The sequence below is a fragment of the Canis aureus genome, chromosome 16, assembly GCF_053574225.1.
Source record: "Canis aureus isolate CA01 chromosome 16, VMU_Caureus_v.1.0, whole genome shotgun sequence".
Taxonomy (NCBI): Eukaryota; Metazoa; Chordata; class Mammalia; order Carnivora; family Canidae; genus Canis; species Canis aureus.
Window position 1 is genome coordinate 38554372 of NC_135626.1, and position 21726 is coordinate 38576097.

At 44.0% G+C, this 21726-nt stretch overlaps 1 protein-coding gene across 1 annotated transcript; it reads right to left on the reverse strand.

Annotated features, from left to right (window-relative positions):
• Positions 1-8046: 8046 nt before the first annotated feature.
• GSDMB (gasdermin B) lies at positions 8047-20137 on the reverse strand. The gene is made up of 7 exons (XM_077852379.1): positions 19757-20137; positions 15393-15395; positions 14883-15117; positions 14564-14792; positions 9009-9083; positions 8559-8629; positions 8047-8115 (listed from the first exon to the last, which is right to left on the reverse strand). Exons 1-7 carry the CDS (start codon positions 19996-19998, stop codon positions 8047-8049), a joined length of 924 nt encoding a protein of 307 aa, XP_077708505.1. The 5' UTR covers positions 19999-20137.
• Between the last annotated feature and the right edge of the window lie 1589 nt (positions 20138-21726).

Sequence of the window (21726 nt, forward strand, 5' to 3'; positions counted from 1 at the left end):
CCCATGTACATGTAATGTAGTTTCTAATACATTTGGATTTCATTCCACATTTTCTTTTGGGTTTTTTGTTTCACCTGTTCTGGGTTTCTCTTTCATTCATTTCTTGTATTTTTGTTGATAGCTTTTTTATCATTATATTTTTCTTCCCTTCACTGGTTTGATTCTATTTTACTAGTAGTTATCTTAAAAATTATAGCATGCATACTAAATGATCAAAGTCCAAAATTAAGCAATATCTTTTCTTTCTTCCCAGATAAAATGTAACATTTTAATAGAACCTTTTAATAAATTCATTATGATATTATGTTATTTAACTCCACAAGATACTATCATTTTATTATTATCATTTTAAAAGATTTATGTATTTATTAATGAGAGACACAGAGAGAGAGGCAGAGACATAGGCAGAGGGAGAAGCAGGCTCCCTGTGGGGGTCCTGATGCAGGACTCAATCCCAGGACCCTGGGATCATGACCTGAGCCAAAGGCAGACACTCAACCATTGAGCTACTCAAGTGCCCTGTTTTATATATATATATATAATTAGTGTTCATTTATTTTTAAGTAATCTCTACACCCTACATGGGGCTCGAACTCATGACCCCAAGATTAAGAGTCAACATGGTCCACACCCCACAATTACTGTTCATTTGGATTTAACTATGTATTTACCAGGTTTTTGTAATTATTCTTCATTACTTTTTCATTACTTCATGTACTTCTTCATGACTTCTCAGACCTTTCACTTGGAATATCTTTTGCAAGAATTTACTTTAGTGAGAACATACTAGTGGAAAACTCTCCCAATTTTTGTTTGTCTAAAAACTTTATTTACCGTAATTCTTAAAAGATAGTTTTATGAAGTATAAATTTTTAGGTTGGCAGTTATTTCAACACAGATATAATTTCATCATCAAATGAATCCCATTAAAGTCAGTTTCAGTTAAACTATAACTCCTTTGAAGGTAAGAGATCTTTTTCTCTGGCTGTTTTTAACATTTTATCTTTGCTGTTGTTCTTCAATTTTATTCTGATTTGTCTAGATGTGTATTTCTTTTTATGGATCCTGCTGTTATTCACTGAGCTTCTTGAATCTGTGGCTTGATATCTTTCATTAGCTCTGCAAAAATTCTTAACCATTATCTCTTCATATATTGTCTTTGCCTTAATCTCATTTTCCTCTTCTTTTAGAACACTGATTAAACATATTTATTCCCTGTCATGCTATCCTCCATGTCTCTCAACCTCATTCTGTATTTTCCATCTTTTGTCTCTATATTTTGAGTATATTTTTCTGATTTCAATTTCACTTTCTCCTCAGTTACATCCACATATTCTTTTTTTTTAATTTTTATTTATTTATGATAGTCACAGAGAGAGAAAGAGAGAGAGGCAGAGACATAGGCAGAGGGAGAAGCAGACTCCATGCACTGGGAGCCCGATGGGGATTCGATCCCCGGTCTCCAGGATCACGCCCTGGGCCAAAGGCAGGCACCAAACCGCTGCACCACCCAGGGATTCCCCACATCCACATATTCTTTTACCTATCTTGTTTTTTGTTTTGTTGTTGTTGTTGTTGTTTTTACCTATCTTGTTTTTAATGTAGGATCAAATATCTCATTTCTAAAGTTATATTTGGTTCTTTTACAAATAGGATAGGTAACTTTTTTATAGTTTCTTCTTGCCATTGGTATTATCAAGCTCATTTTACAATTTCTTCAAATTAATGAGCATATATTTACTCTAGTAAATTCCAATAATAATATCTTTATAAGCCTCTTTCTGCTGTTTGTTGTTTCTGCTTATTCTTGCCATCTCCTTCTATGCTTTGATATTTTTTTGCTGGGAACTATTCATTGTCCTTAAAAAAATTATTTGTGGAAATTAAGATGACTTCTTCCAGAAAAGACTTGTGTTTACTTCTGACTGGCATCCAGGGACACAACTAATCCTGGACCCTCACAAACTAAGTTTGCAATTTGAGATTCTCTGAAATACCCAGATGATGCAAATCCAAGCTAAGTTCTCTGAAAACATAAGCCTATGGCCAGAATATTTCAGAACTTTTTCCTTTTTTTCTTTTTTCAAGCCTTTTTTCCACTCAATACCAAAGTCTTCCCTATATCCCCTGCAGGTGAGGCAAGAGTATGGGTTTCCTGATGATTCACTTTTACCTCAGTGATGTAACCCTTTGAAATTCCAGTTTAATATGAGGAAGATCTCCTTTTTTAAAAAAATTTATTTATTCATAGAGACAGAGATACAGAGACATAGGCAGAGGGAGAGGCAGGCTCCATGCTGGGAGCCAGACGTGGGACTCTATCCAGGGTCTCCAGGATCACGCCCTAGGCTGCAGGTGGCGCTAAACCGCTGCGCCACCGGGGCTGCCCGGGAAGATCTTTAATTAGATTTCCCACCTGGGTGGGTCCTTGGCCTTAACTTCTAGAGTTATTAATCCACAAGTTTGGCCAAACTGAAGCCCCAGCTTGCCTGGATTTGCAAATCTCAGTCCCCTTCATGTGGGGCAAAATTACATTAGTGTTCTGATACTTTATTTATCTCCCTGGGTCTCCTTTTTACTTATATTTTGGCTTGAGCTTCTTGTCAGCAATTTGATGCTTTTTATGAATGGTTTTAAATTTCTTATCTAGAGGCACCTGGGTGGCTCAAGTAGAAGATCATGCAACTCTTTATCTTGGGGTCATGAGGTCAAACCCTATAGTGGATATACAGATTACTTAAATAAATAAAACTTTAAAAAATACATTATCTTTTTTTTTTTTTTTTTTTTTAATTTTTATTTATTTATGATAGTCACAGAGAGAGAAAGAGAGGCAGAGACACAGGCAGAGAGAAGCAGGCTCCATGCACCGGGAGCCCGACGTGGGAATCGATCCTGGGTCTCCAGGATCGCGCCCTAGGCCAAAGGCAGGCACCAAACCACTGTGCCACCCAGGGATCCCAAAAATACATTATCTTATCCAGAATTTTAAATTATCTTCCAAGAGAGGCCTAGAGCAAATAATCCAGCTTATTAGATTTAAACCTTGCTCTCCAGAAACATGTTTGGTATCACCATTCTTGAATGTTCTTCACCTATCTCATATCTAGAAGTTTTTACTACCTCACCTAGTTTCAGCCTCTCTCTCTCTTGCTTGTGCTTCTCTCCCTTCATTCTCTCTCCTTCCACTGTCCCTCTCCTCTATCTTAGGAGCAAAATCAATAAATTCCTTGATTTGTTTCCTACAAAGTAGTTTTCCCCCTTATCCAAGACACCCAACTCCATAGGATCATATCTACCCCCAGGCGGCTTAACTAGCATTTCTCCAAAAGGGTTTCCTTCCCAAAAAGGATAAACACAATGTGTTTAGAAATCTCTAACTAGACTGGAGAGATAAAGAAACTATCAGAGATGGGTATTGCTTGTGAGCTAAGAGTTCTGAAAAATGAGTAAGAGTTAGTGGAATCTTCTCCAAGCTCAAATAATGACTATCCCAACCGCCCCCATTTCAAAGCCATCTCTATCCCAGTTTGAGCTGCTGGAACAGGAAATTTCTTACAGATACATGCAGTTAATGTATTGAACTTTACATTGGAATCAGGAATGTGAGATAAGGGAAATCAGCAAATTAAATATGAACCTCAAGTTCTGGGTCAGTTTAACCTCCCTTAGACAAGTAGTCCCTTGCTGAGACTCTGAGAGGATAGAACAAAATTTCTTAGAGACAATTGGTAGTTCTGAGGTTGAGCCAGCCTTATGAAATTCTGGATATGTCTCCCAAACTTCCCCCAACTCAAAGGCATTTCTGAAGAAAGCGATTGTTTATGGAGCCTTAGCAAAGGAAAGCTAGATTTTTTTTTTTTATTTTTATGATAGTCACAGAGAGAGAGAGAGAGGCAGAGACATAGGCAGAGGGAGAAGCAGGCTCCATGCACCGGGAGCCCGACGTGGATTCGATCCTGGGTCTCCAGGATCGCGCCCTGGGCCAAAGGCAGGCGCCAAACCACTGCGCCACCCAGGGATCCCGGAAAGCTAGATTTAAACCCTGTTCTCCAGAAATTTCACATTAGTGAAGCAGACATATGTACTAATAATTTCAGTACAATATGATAAATGCCATAATAGAGATGTATTCAGTGTGTTACAGGCCATACAGAAGAAGTAACCCAATTCTTTGGGTAACTGGGATGATTACTGAAGAAGAGATATTTGAACTGTAGCTTAAAGGATGGATAAGGTGAGGAAAGGTAATGCACGCAGAGGGAGAGTGAAACTTGTATTTTTAAAACATATGTCATTATAGGGGTGCCTGGCTGGCTTAGTTGGCAGAGCATGCAACTTTTGATCTTGGGGTCATGAATTTGAGCCCCACATTTGGTACAGAGATTACTTAAATAAATAAATAAAAACTGGGATCCCTGGGTGGCGCAGCGGTTTGGCGCCTGCCTTTGGCCCAGGGCGCGATCCTGGAGACCCAGGATCGAATCCCACATCGGGCTCCCAGTGTATGGAGCCTGCTTCTCCCTCTGCCTGTGTCTCTGCCTCTCTCTCTCTCTGTGTGTGTGTGACTATCATAAATAAATTAAAAAAAAATTAAAAATAAATAAATAAATAAATAAAAACTTAAAAAATATTTTCAAAGATAAAAACAAACAGGGCAGCCCTGGTGGCGCAGCAGTTTGGCGCCTGGCACCGCCTGCAGCCTGGGGTGTGATCTTGGAGACCCAGGATCAAGTCCCACGTCGGGCTTCCTGCATGGAGCCTGCTTCTCCCTCTGCCTCTCTCTCTCTCTGTGCGTCTCTATGAATAAATAAATAAAATATTTTTTAAAAAGATAAAAACAAATAAACAAACAAACAAATAAATAAATAAGCAAGTCATTGTACAAGTAGATGGCACGTTCAAATAAAAGGCCAATAGTTTGGTGTGGCCGGAATCAGAATTTAAGGAAGACAGAAGGGGACAATGTCAGAGGTAACCCTATTGTCTTTCACTAAACACTTTCATAAGTACCCTGCATTTTTTAAATAATAGTCTTCCTACTTTGTACTACTTATTCAATGTCTGGTTTTCCCAATATTCATCCTTAGTACTGAGAAGTCAGTAAATACTATCTAAAATTAACAACTCAAAAACAAATATAAGAATATAATTTTTAGTTGTAACGATAACAAACAAAAATTAAATCAGTGACTGTCTAAAGAGAGTGGGACTATGTTATAGGGTAAAGGGATTTGAGAGGAAATTTTTATTTTTTATATTATTCTGTTTTGTTCAAGTATATTTCCATGTGTATGTATGTTTTTAAATTAAAATTTTTATTGAGGTAAAAAATTACGGTAAAGTGAAGTTAAAAACAAAGTGCTCAGATCTTAAATATATGCCTTAATAAATCTGTATACTTGTAAACATCACATAATCACTATACTGATCAAGTTATAAAATATTTCCAGCGCCCCAGAAGATTCCCTCATGCCCCTACTGTTCTGACTTTTACCACTATCATTTAGTTTTGCTTGGTTTTAACTTAATTTTTTTTTAAAGATTTTATTTATTCATTCATGAGAGACACAGAGAAAGAGAGGCAGAGACACAGGCAGAGGGAGAAGCAGGCTCCACACAGAAAGCCTGATGTGGGACTCAATCCTGGGACTCCAGGATCACGCCCTGGGCCAAAGGCAGGCGCTAAACCGCTGAGCCACCCAGGGATCCCGGTTTTCACTTAATTTACATGGAATTATGCACTATGTACTTTTTTAAAAAACTTTTTTATTAATGTATAATATAGCAAAATATAGTAAATAGAGGTGCACTGATGTGCCGTTGGCCGCATGGAGTGTGCCAGGGAATGCCCAAAGCCACTGTGCATTTTTCTGACATATACATTTAACCCAAAGGTTTCTGGAGGAAAAAAAGAACTCAACTAGAGTATGTATTAAGGGAGCACGTGGGTGGCTCAGTCGGTTCAGCATCTGCCTTAGGCTCAGTTCATGATCCCAGAGTCCTGGGATTGAGACCCTCATAGCTTCAAGCCCCCTGCTCAGCAGTGAGTTGGCTTCTTTCTCTCCCTCTGCCCTTCCCCCTCTGTTCCTGTGTCTCACTTTCTCTCTCTCTCTCTCAAATAAATAAATTAAATATTTAAAAAATATATGTAGGGCAGCCCCGGTGGCGCAGCGGTTTGGCGCTGCCTGCAGCCTGGGGTGTGATCCTGGAGACCTGGGATCAAGTCCCACGTCAGGCTTCCTGTATGGAGCCTGCTTCTCCCTCTGCCTGTGTCTCTGTCTCTGTCTCTCTCTCTCTCTGAATAAACAAAATCCTTAAAAAATAAAAATATATATAAAGTATACTGATCTTAAATGTTAGCACAATGAATCTTTATATATTTCCAGCACCCCAGAAGATTCCCTCATGACTCTTCTTAGTTAAGACTATTCCCACTAAGATAACCACTATTCAGAGTTCTATCACCATTGCTTAATTTTCCCTGTTCTTGAGCCTCATATAACAGAATCACACAGTATTGTGGTAGCCATGGAGGATTTTCCTTAGGAAAACCTGCTGCAGGAAGCACAGTTGACTAAGAACCTCTCCCTACTGCCTTATAAATCTACCTCCTGAGATCAAGCTTCCCTGGGCTGCTTCCAGCCCAAGGCTGAGTATGGGGGGTGGATACTAGAGCCTGGCCATTCCTGCCTGATGTGGACTCTTCCTGTAGACCACCATTGCTCAGGTCAACTTGGCTGAGACTCTTGAAAGTGCCCCTGCAATCTGAGACTTCCTATTCAATCATTCCCTCTTCTCCTTTTACAGGTTTTAGACCGGCATTGAAGACTTGCCATTCCTGCTCCCTTTCCCTTTATTTTTCACAGGCTCTTCCCTTAATAAAACTTTAGCACATCTAATTCTATTTTGGCACCTGCTTCTCAGATGACCAAACATAAATATGTTCTTTTGTGACTGGCTTCATTTGCTCAACACCTTGTCTGTGTAAGCCATCCATATTGTAATGTGTAGCAGCAATTTGCTTTCTTTTCTTGCATAAATATGCCACAATATATGCATCCATCCTAAAGTTATTAGACATTTGAGTAGTGTTCAGCTTGAGGCTTTTCATGTTTTTGTATATGCATGTCTTTTGGTGGAGACATGCACTCCTTTATCTTGGGTATGTGCCTAGGGAGTGTAGTGGCTGGCTCATAGGCATGTGTTTAGCTTTAGTAGATACTGTCAAACAATTTTCTAAAGCAGTTCACTCCCAACAGCATTTATGAGAATTCCTGTTATTTATAATATTTTTACCAATTTAAAAGAAAAAAACAACTCTAGAACCAAAGATAGAAGCAAATTTTTTACATTATCCTAGCTTCATATTTAAATTACCATTTTAGATACTGCTTCATAGGAAGACTGTTAACATACCCCCAAAATGTTAACAGTGGTTATATTAGAGGAAGAAAGGGAGATCACCTTTGGCTTTGAAAAATATTTGAAATGCTTTACAACAATCATGTATTTATCTTACTTTGAATTACCTTGTCTTAAGAAATACTACAGAGAACAGGTTCATGATGAGAGAACAGCAGTGTCCTCCCCTCAGGCCCACACGTCCCGACTTGAACGCCTCTAATTACCTTCTAGTTTCCAAAGATGTGTCAGAATCTCTTATCTGCTGCCTCATTCTCTTTATCATTGTGGGTTTACATCTTTTCTATCGCTTTATTTAGTGAGGTTTCAAGAGCAAGAGAAAATTAATATGACCAATCTGCCACTTTTAATCAGAAGCCCATGCATACAATCCAGGCTGATCTTTTGGACATTATCATGTAGGGAATGCAATGTATCGAAGAACAGAGAAAGGAAATCTTTTGTCATAAAGACGCTGTTCTGATGATTGGGAGTCGGAAGACAGGGATGACCTGGGAGGGGAGCACCCAGAGGCTTGAGGGGAGAATGGTTCGAGGGCTAACATATAGTTAGGAACACACCAAGGTCAGCTTCTCACCCAGCTGCAGCAAGATGAAGAAAGCAACACAGAAGGCAGAGAAGTCATACGTCAGGGTCACAGCCCACAGCTTGAGGCTGCTCACTGCAAATCTGCTCCAGGACAGATTCCACCTGTAAGGAAATACACCAGAAGGTAAAGCTAGGAACAAGGAGAAATACTAGAAATGGCAAATACTTGGCCACCCCTCTAACCCTGGGCCATGCCAGAAATAGTAATTCATCATAGCACTTTTTCCTGCAGAGCCTGGAGAGTCTCATACTCTCTCAACATAGTGACAGGCACTGCTAATCAGTGTGGCACTGCCATCCTGGGACTAACAGTTTTCTGCCTGCCTGTCTTGCCCATAGACTAGCAACAGAGTCTAAAAAGCCCACCCCAAGTTGTCTTGGAAACCCAAGTGTTCCAGGGAATTGCCACACACACCAGCTGAATGGATGTGAGCTGACAGAGAACTATGAAGTAGGAAGGACTGTACCCTGGGACTTCTGAGTCCCTTGAGAGCATGAGCATTCACTTCTACTATGACCCCGGACCTCAGCCCAGGCTGTCTTACCTGGTCCTTCAACAGGGGCAGGGTCCCCTTCTCTGGGGCCTTAGCCATAAGACACTGCTCCTCAGACAGTTCTCAGAGGGTGAAGAGGGTGGCTGGCAGAGAGGAGAAGCACATAGTGGGACAGGGCTTCAGTGTCTCATCAGACCTGGGACAAGCATCAGAAGGAGGTTCCAGAGAGTCCCTGGCAATGAGAGACAGGTTATTCCAAATGGGCTCTTGCTGTGACTCTTCCCTTTTGGCCTGCAGGAGGTCAGACTGTGCCAGGGGGTAAGAGGAGGCATCCCCCAATCCCTAGCCTGGGGAAAATGGCAAGGTTCTAGAATGTGAAGGTCTATCCTGCACAAAATATAAAAGTCAACGTGTGCCCCCTTCCTCCTAGGATTTCAATTGCACGGACCCCTCTGCTCAGCAATTGCTCCACACCAGCGTACAGCCAACATCCCTCCTCACCAATCAAGTTATCCAGGATATCCAGAATGGATTCTATATGTGTCTTTACCAAGAACTCAGCAGCATTAAAAAAGACTGCTTATGAGAAGACCTGCATCTGTAGGTCACCAGAGATTAGGACCTCAGACACCTAGTGCCAGGAGATGGGGGAGGTGAGCACCAGTCCCACTGTAGCAGATTGTCTTCAGTGTGGCAACTGCGTCTCTACTGACTCATGTCTCTCTCTGCTCTAATTCTATCTTGTGTCTCCTACTCTTTTTCTAGATCCTGTAGCTGCCCATCCATTGAGGCACTTAATGAGGCAGCTTAGCACATGTTTTTGTTCCTCCTCAGTCAGATCCTAGAGGCCTCTTACTGAGTCCTACTCCTTCTCCTTCATGTTTCTGAAATCCTGCAAACTCAAGGACTTCCCTGTAGAGACAGCAGTAAGAACTTGACCTACCCTTGGGGTGCCTGGGTGGCTCAGTTGGATAAGTGGCTGCCTTCACCTCAGGTCAGGATCCTAAGGTCCTAGGGTCAAGACACACATCAGGCTTCCTGCTCAGTAGGGAGTCTGCTTCTCCCTCTCCCTTTGCCCCACCCCCTGTTTGTTCTCTCTCTCTCTCTCAAATAAGTAAAAGTCGAAAGAAAGAAAGAAAGAAAGAAAGAAAGAAAGAAAGAAAGAAAGAAAGAACGAACTCAACCTACCCAGCCAACAAGCTCCATTATTACCAAGGCCCCTGTAGACCTGACTCTTTGTGAGACCACTTCTCTGTCTCTTCCCTTCTTCTAATCTTTTCCTGTTAAAGCATCTTTCTTCCCAGACATCCATCATCATTGTCTCCTGCTAACCTTACCTCCATTTTCCCAGCTCACCCCCAGTCTAGTACCAACCCCAAATTCTTCTTCACCTCCAAGAAATCAAAACTTACTTAGTCCTTGCCATTCAAAGTGTAGTCTCTGAACCACATTAGGAGTAGGGAGGATTTAGAGGAAATTAGAGCAGTGGTTCTCAACTTTGTGCATGAGAATCACCTGGGAAATGATTAAATTCCTAATGCCCAGGACGCACCCTCAGATCAGTTAAATCAGAATTTCTGGAGGTGGGACTCAGGCATCACTAGTTTTAAAGTTCCCAGGTTATATGTAATCCCAGGGGTTATCTACCCATAACCCATGAAAACCACTATGTTTAAGGAGACAGATGGAACCTCTAGACTCCAGTTGAAGCCTGCCTTGGGCGGTGCCCTACCCTTCTCTCCCCAACCTCACCACCACACGACATACTCAGCTCTCTCACCTGAGCTGCAGTTCTTGAGGCCAGAGGACTCAAGGGTGAGGGTGCAGCCACACTGAACACAGCAGGCTTCCATCCTTACCTAAGCAAGATGAACCACCACCTTCCTCTGGAAAGAAAGGAAAAATAATTACAGAGAGTCTTTGGGTCATCTCCAGCCCCCTGTATGTTCTCTTCCCAGTGGTGGGAGTTTTCATTCCTGGACCCACTGCCCATGCCAGCGAGCCTGCATCCTCATCACTGTATGTAAGTGACAAAGCACTATACATACAGACCCCTCCCCACATCTTCAGACACAGACGATCACAGGATTATGCCTAGATGATTGAAGAAGAAACAGAAACCAAAAAAAAAAAAAAAAAAGAAACAGAAACCAAAAGAGGATATAACATGCCCTCAGTCACTCAGCAGATTTGGGCAGAGCAGGGACTGGAATCTATCTCCTGCATCCTCCGTTATGGCACTTTAAAGATTATTTTATTTTAGAGAGAGAGAATGTGGCAAGTCAAAGGGAGAAGGAAGAGAGAGTCCTAAGCAGACTCTGAGCCGAGCATGGAGCCCAACATGGGGCTCAATCTTACGACGCTGAGATCATGACCTGAGCCGAAACCAAGAGTCAGATGCTTAACTAACTGAGCCACCCAGGCACTGATGTTAAGGCACTTTAAAAGACAGAGATTCACTCAAGACCTTACCAGGTCTGAATCAGCCACTTCTACAGCTTCTGGGAGTTTCTTGAATTTTCTACCACATCTAGACCTCTCTCTACCCGTTTCCATGGCCTCCTAAGCAGTACAACTCCTTTGGGATCCAGGGGAAGACTGTGAAATTCCAGATGAAGCCACATTCAGAATCACAGGGATCCTCTAGCCTAATCCACTCAGGTTAAAGTCAGGATAACCGTGGCTCAGGAGGCTACAGGGCTAATGAGTAGCAGAGCCACAACTAGACCCTGAAACCCTCTGACCCCCAGTTCTAGTGATCTTTTCCCAGCCAGTGCTATCATGTGAGAACTGGACATGTAATTCAATCATGCTTCCTACACTTCTAAGCTTTCATTCAGTAAGGTTTGGGACCCCAGGACCCGGCACACTGACCTGCACAAAGCAAGTCAAAATTGTCAGAGCCTGAAAACCCTAGGCCAACATACAATCCAACCTGCTTCTCCAACAAGCAGGGTTTTTTGCCTACCCATACCAAAGTTCCCACCCTTGGGTGCATCCTATTCCATTCTCAACCCTAAGAACCCTATAATTTCAGGCCATTTGCTATCGTCTTAAAAAATAGTATCCCATGGGGATCCCTGGATGGCACAGCGGTTTAGTGCCTGCCTTTAGCCCAGGGCGTGGTCCTGGAATCCTAGGATTGAGTCCACATCAGGCTCCCTGCATGGAGCCTGCTTCTCTCTCTCTGCCTGTGTCTCTGCCTCTCTCTGTGTGTCTCTCATGAATAAATAAATAAAATCTTTTTAAAAATAGCGTCTTTGCCCATTCTGAAATGATGAACAGAAGGCCTAGAAGCCAATTCATCTTCTGGAAAAGATTTTGCGTTGTCCAAGAAACAAGAAACTTGTGCCAGAGAGAGAGAGAGAGAGAGAGAGAACTAGTTCTCAGAAAGACAAGTCCTTCTCTGTCTCTGTTAAGTTCCTCTTTCATGTTTCTCCCCAATCCTCATGCCCTGCCCTTCACCAAAACAAAAAATGAACACAAACTCAAAAAGAGGAGGGGCGCCTGGGTGGCTCAGTCAGTTAAATGTCTGCCTTCAGCTTGGGTCATGATCCCAGAGCCCTGTTTGGGAAAGGAGCCTGCTTCTCCTTCTTCCTTTTCCTGCCACTACCCTTGCTTGTGCGCTCTATCTCTCTCTGTCAAATGAATAAGTAAATTCTTGAAAGAAAGAAAGAGCTAGAAGTTAACATCTCTAGCTAGGGGAGGATTAGTGCCATGGTGGGGCAAATCCTGGATGTCTGAGCAAGGAGCCTCAGTTCTCCTTCCCAGCCCTGAACCCTCCCCTTCCTCAAGACTTTCCTCCCACCTTCAGGCTCACTTGGGGCCCCTCCAGGCTGACACAGAGCCTAGCTGAACCTGCCCCTACCAGGCCTTGCCTACTCATTCTCCCTATATTGGGGAAGATGAGTTGCTTTACTTGATAGTCCAGGGCCCCCCTTAGGGGGCTGGTCACTGACCTTTGGTGTTAGGAAAAAAAAAGATTTCATATTGTTAACCTGTAGGTACTTTGTGTAGTTATCTTGCTTGATCTCCCAAACAATTTCCGTTTTACTGAGACTCAAAAAAGATCAGTAGGAGTGCCTGGGTGGCTCAATGGGATGAGAGTCTGACTTCAGCTCAAGTCATGGTCTCAGGGTCCCCTGCTGGGCAGGGAGTCTGCTTCTCCCTCTCCCTCTGCCCCTCCTCCTGCTCATGTGCTCTTGCTCTCTCTTTCTCAAATAAACAAATTTTTTTAAGTATCAGTAGATAAGCCAGTTTCATAGCTAAAACAGTAGCAGAGCTGAAATATGAACACACATCTGACCACAAAACTCATGTTGTTTCCACTGTTGATTCAATAAATGCTTATTGGGGACCCTTTTTCTTCCAGGCACTATGGCTCCTGCCTTCCTGTCTCTCAGAAAGGGAGAGAGAATAAGCAAAAAATCTCCATGTAGTTATGAACCGTGAGAAAGCCTAAAAAGCAAATGAAAAAGACATCTCAGGAGAGAGGCAGGGAAGGGACTTAGCAATGCCACACACTTGTTCTTGGGGTGAGAAGAGAAGGCCAAGGAGCAGTTATACTGCTCAGGAAGTCTGACATAAGAGCTGAAGAGCCTGGGGTCTGGGCTGGCGCCCCCTGACCTACTGCAGGTGGGCCAAGGCTTATTCTCTCTCAGGCCCTGACTCCCAGGATCCTAACCCAGTATTAATCCAGTCCCACAACGTGCACTGCTGTTCACTTTTCAGGGTTTCCTTCCTTGCCATCTCCAGAGTCTCTGTCACAGGTCAGCTCTCATTCTCCAGATTGACTGCAACAAAGTAGGTAGTTTTTTCCTCAGCTTCCTAGAGGGAGTGGGGGTTGGGGTGGGGAGTAGAGCTGAAGATTCCAGGAGCCCCACCTGCCAGTGACATTTCTCCTTCTCCATCAGCTAGTTCCTGTTTGAGATTAAGGGTCTCTGAGGCTGGGAAACCAAGGAACATGTACTCCATCATAGTTCACTGTACCCACTGTGGGGGCAAGGAGGTGGGAAGTGGGAAGGGGACTCACTAGCATCTGTGGAAGATTACAGTGTGCCAGCACCATGAGATACTTCACAGATCATTTCATTTCCCCCTCTCCACAAGCTTATGATGTAGGCAGAATTGCACCCATTTCTCATAAGGAAACTGAGGCCTAGAGACAGTTGTGAATGGTCCAAGGTCACCCAGCTATAAGTACAGAGTTGGTATTCAGTCCCTAGTCTGTATGAGTCCAAACCATAGGCCCTTCCCATGGCACTGAGACAGGCATTTTACCAGGTCATAATACCCACTTCTCTGAGATGGGGCTCCAACTCCACACACTGGTCCCTGGGACCTGGCCACATTGTCCACAGCCTTGAGCTCCAGAAGGTATCTTTGATTCCATAAAGAAATGCATTTTGTGACTAAACATAGGCTGATGGAACTTCTAGTATGTGCAACCAAAGGACCCTCAAAGAAGACCTACATCCTTGCTTCTGCTAACCTCCCTCTACCTAATACCCTCCCCTCCCAACTCTATATACACATACCACAGAGCCTCATTCTAGAAACAACAGGCATTCTAGAAAAAAACTGAGCTCCCTCATTAAAACTCTATGGTAGGGAGGGTTAGTTCAAAGGACCAGTAAAATTTCAGTGTAAGCTTTTCACTTTTTAATTAAAAAAGGAAAACAAAAGGTATCACCACACTCAAGGAAGGCTAGTCCAGGAGCAACATTGAGTCCCCTTCCCTAAGTTGCTCCACATTTTCTGACAACCTCAGCTGGGAAAGAAAACAGCCACGCCACCAACAAAATATCCGCTGAGGGGGAAGGGTGGTTTTGTCCCTGTAAGTCCCTTGGAAACACCATGCCCCCAGCCATCAGAACCTCTGTGGTACTTGGTCAGCACCACCCTTGGGGGGGTGAGGGAGTGGCACTTTCTGTACAGGAAATGTTCTGTGCAGGGGTGCTTTGATTTCACTGCACTTCACTTTGGCCGTCTTACTGAGCACCTACTGTTTGGGGCTAAACACAGAGAGGTTAGTAAAGCCAGTCCTGCTGGGTCACCAGCTGTTACTAGTCCACAGAGTAAGGGGGCATGGCTTGCAGAGTGAAACTGCACAGAACACATATCTGGACAACTCTGTAGGAGAACAAAGGAGAGTGGCCTCTTGAAACAAGCATGCATGTTCTGGTCCAAGTCAGAGGAATCAATCACCCTGGAGGGTAGCAGGAATGTGAGTTGGGGGTATAAGAAGGTTTCCTGGAGGCTGACCAGGAAGAATGAGAAGCCTTCCTAAAGGGGGAAGTGGAGGGCAGGCTTAAGTGAGGAGCAGGCTTGGGGAGTGTTGGGAGTAGGGCATAAGGGGTTGCACAGCTAGGACACCTCCACCTCAGATGCCCTTGGTGCCCAAAATAGGTGTTCCCCCCCACCACGCTGCCCAACTCCAGCCTCCCTGAGCTCAAGGAAATCCAGATATTGCTGGGGTATATGAGTCTCCAACATCTGGACTTTCTGCTTGTGGGACTTGTGGAGGGCTCTTGCAATTGTTATTTCTTTGGGTAATTTCACCGTCAACATTCCCTTTGAGTCTCCTGTGTCCAGAACTTGGAACTTCAGCCTTTGGAGTTCTCTGGAAAGAAAAGGGTAAAGATCCAAAAGATCTCTCTCCAGAATACCCTCCCTGGAGCAGCCCTATCCTGGGCTCCCCTCCATGATCCCCTTTCCTTCTGAGGAGGTCCTCCAGCTGTGGCTCCCAGGAAACACTGTGGTCACCAGGAGTCATTACAGGGTCACATAATCCTGGGTGTAAACCCATTCTGTCACCTTCTTACAAAATGACTTTGGATAAGTCATTTAACCTCTTCAGATCTGTTTCCTCATCCATAGGAGAACTTTCTGCACTTGAGGAAATGAAATAAAACAATGCAGTTAAGCATTGATTAGCAAAATGCCTCCCATACATACTAAATGCTCAATAAATGTGAGCTAGTCCTATTTAACTATTTGAGAGGCAGAAATGAGACAAGGAAAAGTGAAGCTTAAGAATTAAGGGGCAAAAAAAATAAAATTAAAAAAAAATAAAAAAAAATTAAAAAAAAAGAATTAAGGGGCAAAAAAAAAGAATTAAGGGGCATAAAATATTTAAAAAAAAAAAAAAAAACAAGGGACGCCTGGGTGGCTCAGTGGTTGGACGTCTGCTTTTGGCTCAGGGCATGATCTCAGGATCCGGAATTCGGTCCCACATCAGGCTCCCTGCATGGAGCCTGCTTCTCTCTCTGTGTGTCTCTCATGAATAAATAAAAATAAAATCTTAAAAAAAAAAAAAAAAAAAGAATTAAGGGGCAGCCCAGGTGGCTCAGTGGTTTAGCTCCACCTTTGGCCCAGGGTGTGGTTCCAGAGACCCGGGATCGAGTCCCACATCGGGTTCCCTGCATAGAGCCTGCTTCTCCCTCTGCCTGTGTCTGCCTCTCTCTCTCCCTCTCATGAATAAATAAATAAAATCTTAAAAAACAAAAAACAAACAAACAAACAAAAAACAGAATTAGGAGCCCCTGCCAATTGGGAAATAAGAATGAAGCAGAGTTCTGTCTCCGGCATTTGTATGAGCTATGCAAGTACAAAGTAAAGCAATTCTGGAAAGTTACCCATCTGTGTGGACTCTGCCCAGCCTGGGCGCTTTCATGAGAACCCAGATTCCAAGTCAGCTACTGAGCTGGGGTTAGTGGAACAGGTGTGGAAGTGCTGCCAGGCCAAGTGCCTTTCTCTCAGACCTCCCAGATGTGAACTTACATAGGAGGCAGAGCTTCTACTGCTTGGTTTTGAGTAAGGGGAGGTGGGGGTGGGCAGGGCTGGAACTCCAGAGAAAAAAATGCATTTTGGAATTGGTGGAAGTGTGATGGAACCAGAAATAGTGCTTCACATCAGTCCTGTTATGTGTGACACTGATGTCCTCAGCCCATTTGTTTCTTGGGCAGTATAAAAGTTTGCATATACTTTGTCCAAGAGAAAAGAAAAATGAAACCTTATGCACAAAAACAGTATCATGTGGAGAAGGAGAAAAAAAGACTAACTTCACAGCAGAGAAACCGGACAAACACCATGTCAGGTGACCAAGGTCAACATCAACACGGATAAGTCATGTTGATAGCACATACTCTTGCTATGATGCAGTGAGAATGGCACTTTACCTCTATGGTCTCCCTCTCCAAAACCCATTACTTCGGTCTAGCCAGGAGTAGAAAACATTGAGCAAATTCCAATAGACAAGCATCCTACAATATGCCTGACTCCTCAAATTGTCAAGGTCATCAAAAATAAGGAAAGTCTGAGAAACTCTCAGAGCCAAGAGAAGCCTCAGGATCTATGATAACTAGAGGTAGGGTGGTATCCTGTATGAAATCTTGGAACAGGGAATCCCTGGGTGGCTCAGCTGTTTGGCGCCTGTCTTTGGCCCAGGGCGCAATCCTGGAGTCCCAGGATCAAGTCCCGTGTCGGGCTCCTGGCATGGAGCCTGCTTCTCCCTCTGCCTGTGTCTCTGCCTCAATCTCTCTCTCTCTCTCTCTCTCTCTCTCTCTCCCTCTGTGTCTATCATGAACAAATAAATAAATCTTAAAAAAAAAAAGAATAATTTAAAAAAATCTTGGAACAGAGGAAAGATATTAGGTAAGCACCAAGATAATCAAAGTATGTGAAAAAAAAAAAACAAAAACAAAGTATGTGGACTTTAGTTAACAGAAAACAAAACCCTACATACACTTTAACCATACCATCAGCACCATATAGTTAAAAAATAAATAACCCATTTGAAAATGAAGCAGGCCAAATTGCTGAAAATCAATTCGAATTACCAATCCATTTCATTTGTAAGGATTTTTTTTTTTTTAAGTTTGGTTTCACCTCTGCCTCTGAATTTTTTATGCAAATAGCCTTTCCCTTAAAGGAAGTTAACGGACTTAGTCAATATTTTTCTGTACTTAATGCTTTCTCCTGTCCCTGGGGAGTAATATGATCATGGCAAAATATCCTAGGCCTAGTTTAAAGGGTTTTTATTTTGTTTTGTTTTCAATGAACTGGTCATTTAGCAAACTTTTTTGAGAACCAGCTTTTAGTAAATTGCCTCTTGGCAAGTTGCTTTTCAGAGAATTGACTCAGAGTCTTTGAAAAATGATAATCTTGAAATTTGCCTGAAGCCCCCTGCTTGCTTAACAAAACTTCACTTGTGGAAAGGCCCACCACCTCCAAGTAATCTGGGCCCTGCTCTTGGTCACATAATGGCAGTGTCTGGCACACGGCAGGTGCTCTAAAACTGTACAGTGGTACTGTCTGGATTCTTTTCCATCTTTTGGTGAAGTCCAGATGGGCCATAGTGGAGATGTATGAGCCAGAAAAGTCCCCACCCTGAGGTGTAAGACACTGAAAGAAGTCTCTCAGTGAGGGTTCAACAACATCTACCCTGGGGCTTCTGAAATACAAAAACCTGCGTTTGAAGGCAAAAAATGGAATAGACTCCTCTGTAAGTCCCTCAAGCCTTTAGAGAGTTCTGGTCACCTACTCAGTCATGATCTCTGGGGAACATGAGGGATAAGAGCCAGCAGTGGAATGGTGAGGCTGAACTTTGGTTGAATGTTCCTTCTGCACAGCCACTGTAATCAATGATTTACCTCATTTATCTCATTTGGTTTTTGCAACAGTCTTCTCAAGTTGACGGATGAGGAAACAGACTTAAAGGAAGAAAGCAACTTGTCCAGCGGTCACCCAGCTGGTAAGAGGCAGAACCAGGCTAGAAACCAAGTACCCTCAGCTCTCAGCTGAAAGGCCTGTGTCCTTTCTTTTTCTTAAAAATTTTATTTATTTATTCATGAGACACACAGAGAGAGAGAGAGGCAGAGACACAGGCAGAGGGAGAAGCAGGCTCCATGCAGGGAGCCGGATGTGGGACTCGATCCCTGGTCTCCAGGATCAGGCCCTGGGCTGAAGGTGGTGCTAAACCACTGAGCCACCCAGGCTGCCCACCTGTGTCCTTTCTTAACCACTAAGCAAACTGCCTCCATTTATTTATTCATCTCAATGATAAACATACAAACACACCAGAAGACCTCAGCTAACTTAAAAGTGAATTATTTATAAATGGAAAACATGGGGAAGACAATTTAGGAATAATTTCCACCCAGCAATTACACGGCTGGGGATTTACCCCAAAGATACAGATGCAGTGAAACGTCGGGACACCTGCACCCCGATGTTTCTAGCAGCAATGTCCACAATAGCCAAACTGTGGAAGGAGCCTTGGTGTCCATCGAAAGATGAATGGATAAAGAAGATGCGGTCTATGTATACAATGGAATATTACTCAGCCATTAGAAACGACAAATACCCACCATTTGCTTCTATGTGGATGGAACTAGAGGGTATTATGCTGAGTGAAATAAGTCAGTTGGAGAAGGACAAACATTATATGGTCTCATTCATTTGGGGAATATAAAAAATAGTGAAAGGGATTAAAGGGGAAAGGAGAGAAAATGAGTGAAAATATCAGAGAGGGAGACAGAACATGAGAGACTCCTAACTCTGGGAAACGAACAAGGGGCGGTGGAAGGGGAGGTGGGCGGGGGGATGGGGTGACTGGGTGATGGGCACTGAGTGGGGCACTTGACGGGATGAGCACTGGGTGTTACACTATATGTTGGCAAATCAAACTCCAATAAAAAAATACACAATAAATAAATAAATAAATAAATAAATAAATAAATAAATAAATAAGTAGGTAGGTAGGTAGGTAGGTAGGTAGGGGAAAGAGTATTCCCAGCAGAAGGAACAGCAGGTGCAAAGACCAGGAGGCAGGAGAGGAACTGGAAGAAATCGAAGAAATCCAGGCTCTGGAGTCCGATTACACCTTCTAGTAAATTATGACATGTCTCTGCTCTGTGCCCTAACATGGGTTCAGGGCTTCTATAGTTACTGCCTTTGGTGTATGACCTTGTGTTTTCTGCTGAATAAATCAGTCAAAGGGGGGGGGGATTATTTCCACTTCCCCATGCAGCTCTTTTGTGCATTTTTTTGAAAAGTTTTTATTTAAACTCCAGTTAACATCTTTTGTGCATTTCTCAAACTGAGGTGTATGAACATGCATACAGGTTCTAGGACATATAAATTCTTTGTTGACTGGCTGCCATGGTTGCTGGCAATGGGGAGTTGACAGGGTGGTAGAGCAGGAGTGGACAAAGTCTCCTAGCTGGCCATCTCTTAACCCCTCACACTGACCTTGGGGCCCAGAATCCAGCTTCTCAAACAGCTCTTCACCCTCCCCTCTCTCCAGTGTGTCCTCCAGGATGAGGTCTGTCCTGTGGTACTGATGTCCCCAGAAATTTCTCCTCCCCCTCACCAGAGAGCAGCAGTGAAATCTGTCAGCGTGAAGGATGCTTCTGATAGCAATCATATCCCCTCCAGTATCCATCTCTTGGACTACAACTCTTGTGATTTCCTCAAATATGCTAGACATTGTGCCTGAGCTGGAGAAAAAGAACCCAATTTGTTTGGGGGAGGGGAGTATTGGTTCAAATGTTTAAATCTACCTTTGGCAGGCTGGGGTCAACGAGGATCCAAAAGTTATAGAATAATCAGACTTGGAATTATCTGCCTTTCCTGTTCCTAGAAGGTGAGGTGGTCACTACATACTAAGGAAGGTGACCATCACACATGCTAGATTCTCCTCTGTCCTTTATAGAACCCTTCTGGAGGAAAGATGGAGCAGTGATTACCTCAAATGGAAAGGAGAGCGAGACCTGTGTTCTGCATCTCCCACAGCAGAGGTGCCCCTTTGCTCAGAGGGGCCTGAGGAGTAGGCAGGCCCACCATCTTCCAGCCAGAGCCCCGCCAGTGTTGACGAACAGAGGGCTCATGAAGGGATGAGGGGCACAGCTGCTGGACCTCACATTGCCAACCCCAATGATTATTTCCTCCCTTGGCTCTGACTCCTGGGCCTCCCTCCCTTGCTGTATTCTGCAAGGCAGTGGGATGGGTGCTCTTACCAACCATTTCCCAATGAGACAGCAGTAAATTGGCCCCAGAAAGAAAGAAGAGAGAAAGAATGGAGTGTAAGAGTGGTTTGGGGGTGGGTGCCCTGCATAGCCTCCCACCCCCAGGTCCTGTCTCTTCAGTTACTGGTCACCCTCTGAAGGGACCCCTTACTCTTGGTAAAATAAAATGGATCCCAAAACCCCACCTGGGGCATCTTCCCCCCTCCACTCCCCTCTACCCACTCCGGTCTAAAATTGGCCCCTATATTCTCTTGCTGCCCTGCAGAACCCTTCATAGACCCATTACCAGTCCAGCTTGATACACACAGCTGGTCCTTCCCTGTTTCTACTCAGCAGCAGTTCTTTGTCCCCACCACAGTGGACCCTTCAGGTGCTCTTACTTCCAAATCCTTTTTTATCTTAAGATTGCTTTATTTATTTGAATGAGTGGGGGAGGGGCAGGGGAGAAGGAAAATCTCAAGCAGACTCCCCGCTGAGTGCAGAGCCTGACAAGGGGCTCCATCTCACAACCCTGAGATCATGACCTGAGCCGGTATCAAGAGTTAGATGCTTAACCAACTGAGCCACCCAGGTGCCCTGCCAAATCCTTCTCTCTCTCTCCCCTTCTGTCAACTCTGCAACTCCTTCCTCTTGAGATCTGTTTCCCTTCCTTCAGGCTCCTCTGCTTCCCTCCTGGGGCCAGGACTCCCCTCACAAGTTTTCTAGGCTCCACCTCCCCATCCTACCTCTGGCCACCTGCCCCTATGTCCCTTCTGGCTGGCCCAGGCACCTTATTCACCCATGCTCGCTTCTCCATCCCTGCCCTCATCATGGTGGCCAGCTCTTAGCTCACTCCCAGCCTGGGAATTCTTCTGGGTGCCCGGAAAGGCAGTGCCCAGAACCCACAGGCTCATCCCAGGGGCCACTCACCTTAGCTGCTCACCAGGAATGGCGGTCCTGAGAATCCCCTCTGAAAGATCCCTGCACAGGTGCTGCGTCTCAGGAAAGCCTATGGAAGGGAAATGAAAGAAGTGGAGAGCTGGGTAGGGCCAGGGGCCCCACTTCTCAGGCCTTTAGATAAGCCACGTAATGGCTGGGCTGGAGGCAGATAAGGCCAGAGATAAGAAACTCTTCCCTCCTCTTGGACTCAGGGAGCAGGGAAGAGAAAGATATATACATTCACCCGGTGTGTATTCCAGGGGAGTTTGGGC

Bases quoted from the DNA above. Each gene is read 5' to 3' on its own strand.
- GSDMB (XM_077852379.1), bottom strand. From the start codon at position 19,998: ATGTCTAGCATATTTGAGGAAATCACAAGAGTTGTAGTCCAAGAGATG. The intron at 9,084-14,563 runs GTGACCCAGCAG...TCTCATAAGCAG, and splicing joins CTGTGGACTAGTAACAGCTG to TCTTTTTTAATGCTGCTGAG. The intron at 8,630-9,008 runs GTGAGGAGGGAT...TCACCCTCTGAG, and splicing joins TATCCTGGATAACTTGATTG to AACTGTCTGAGGAGCAGTGT.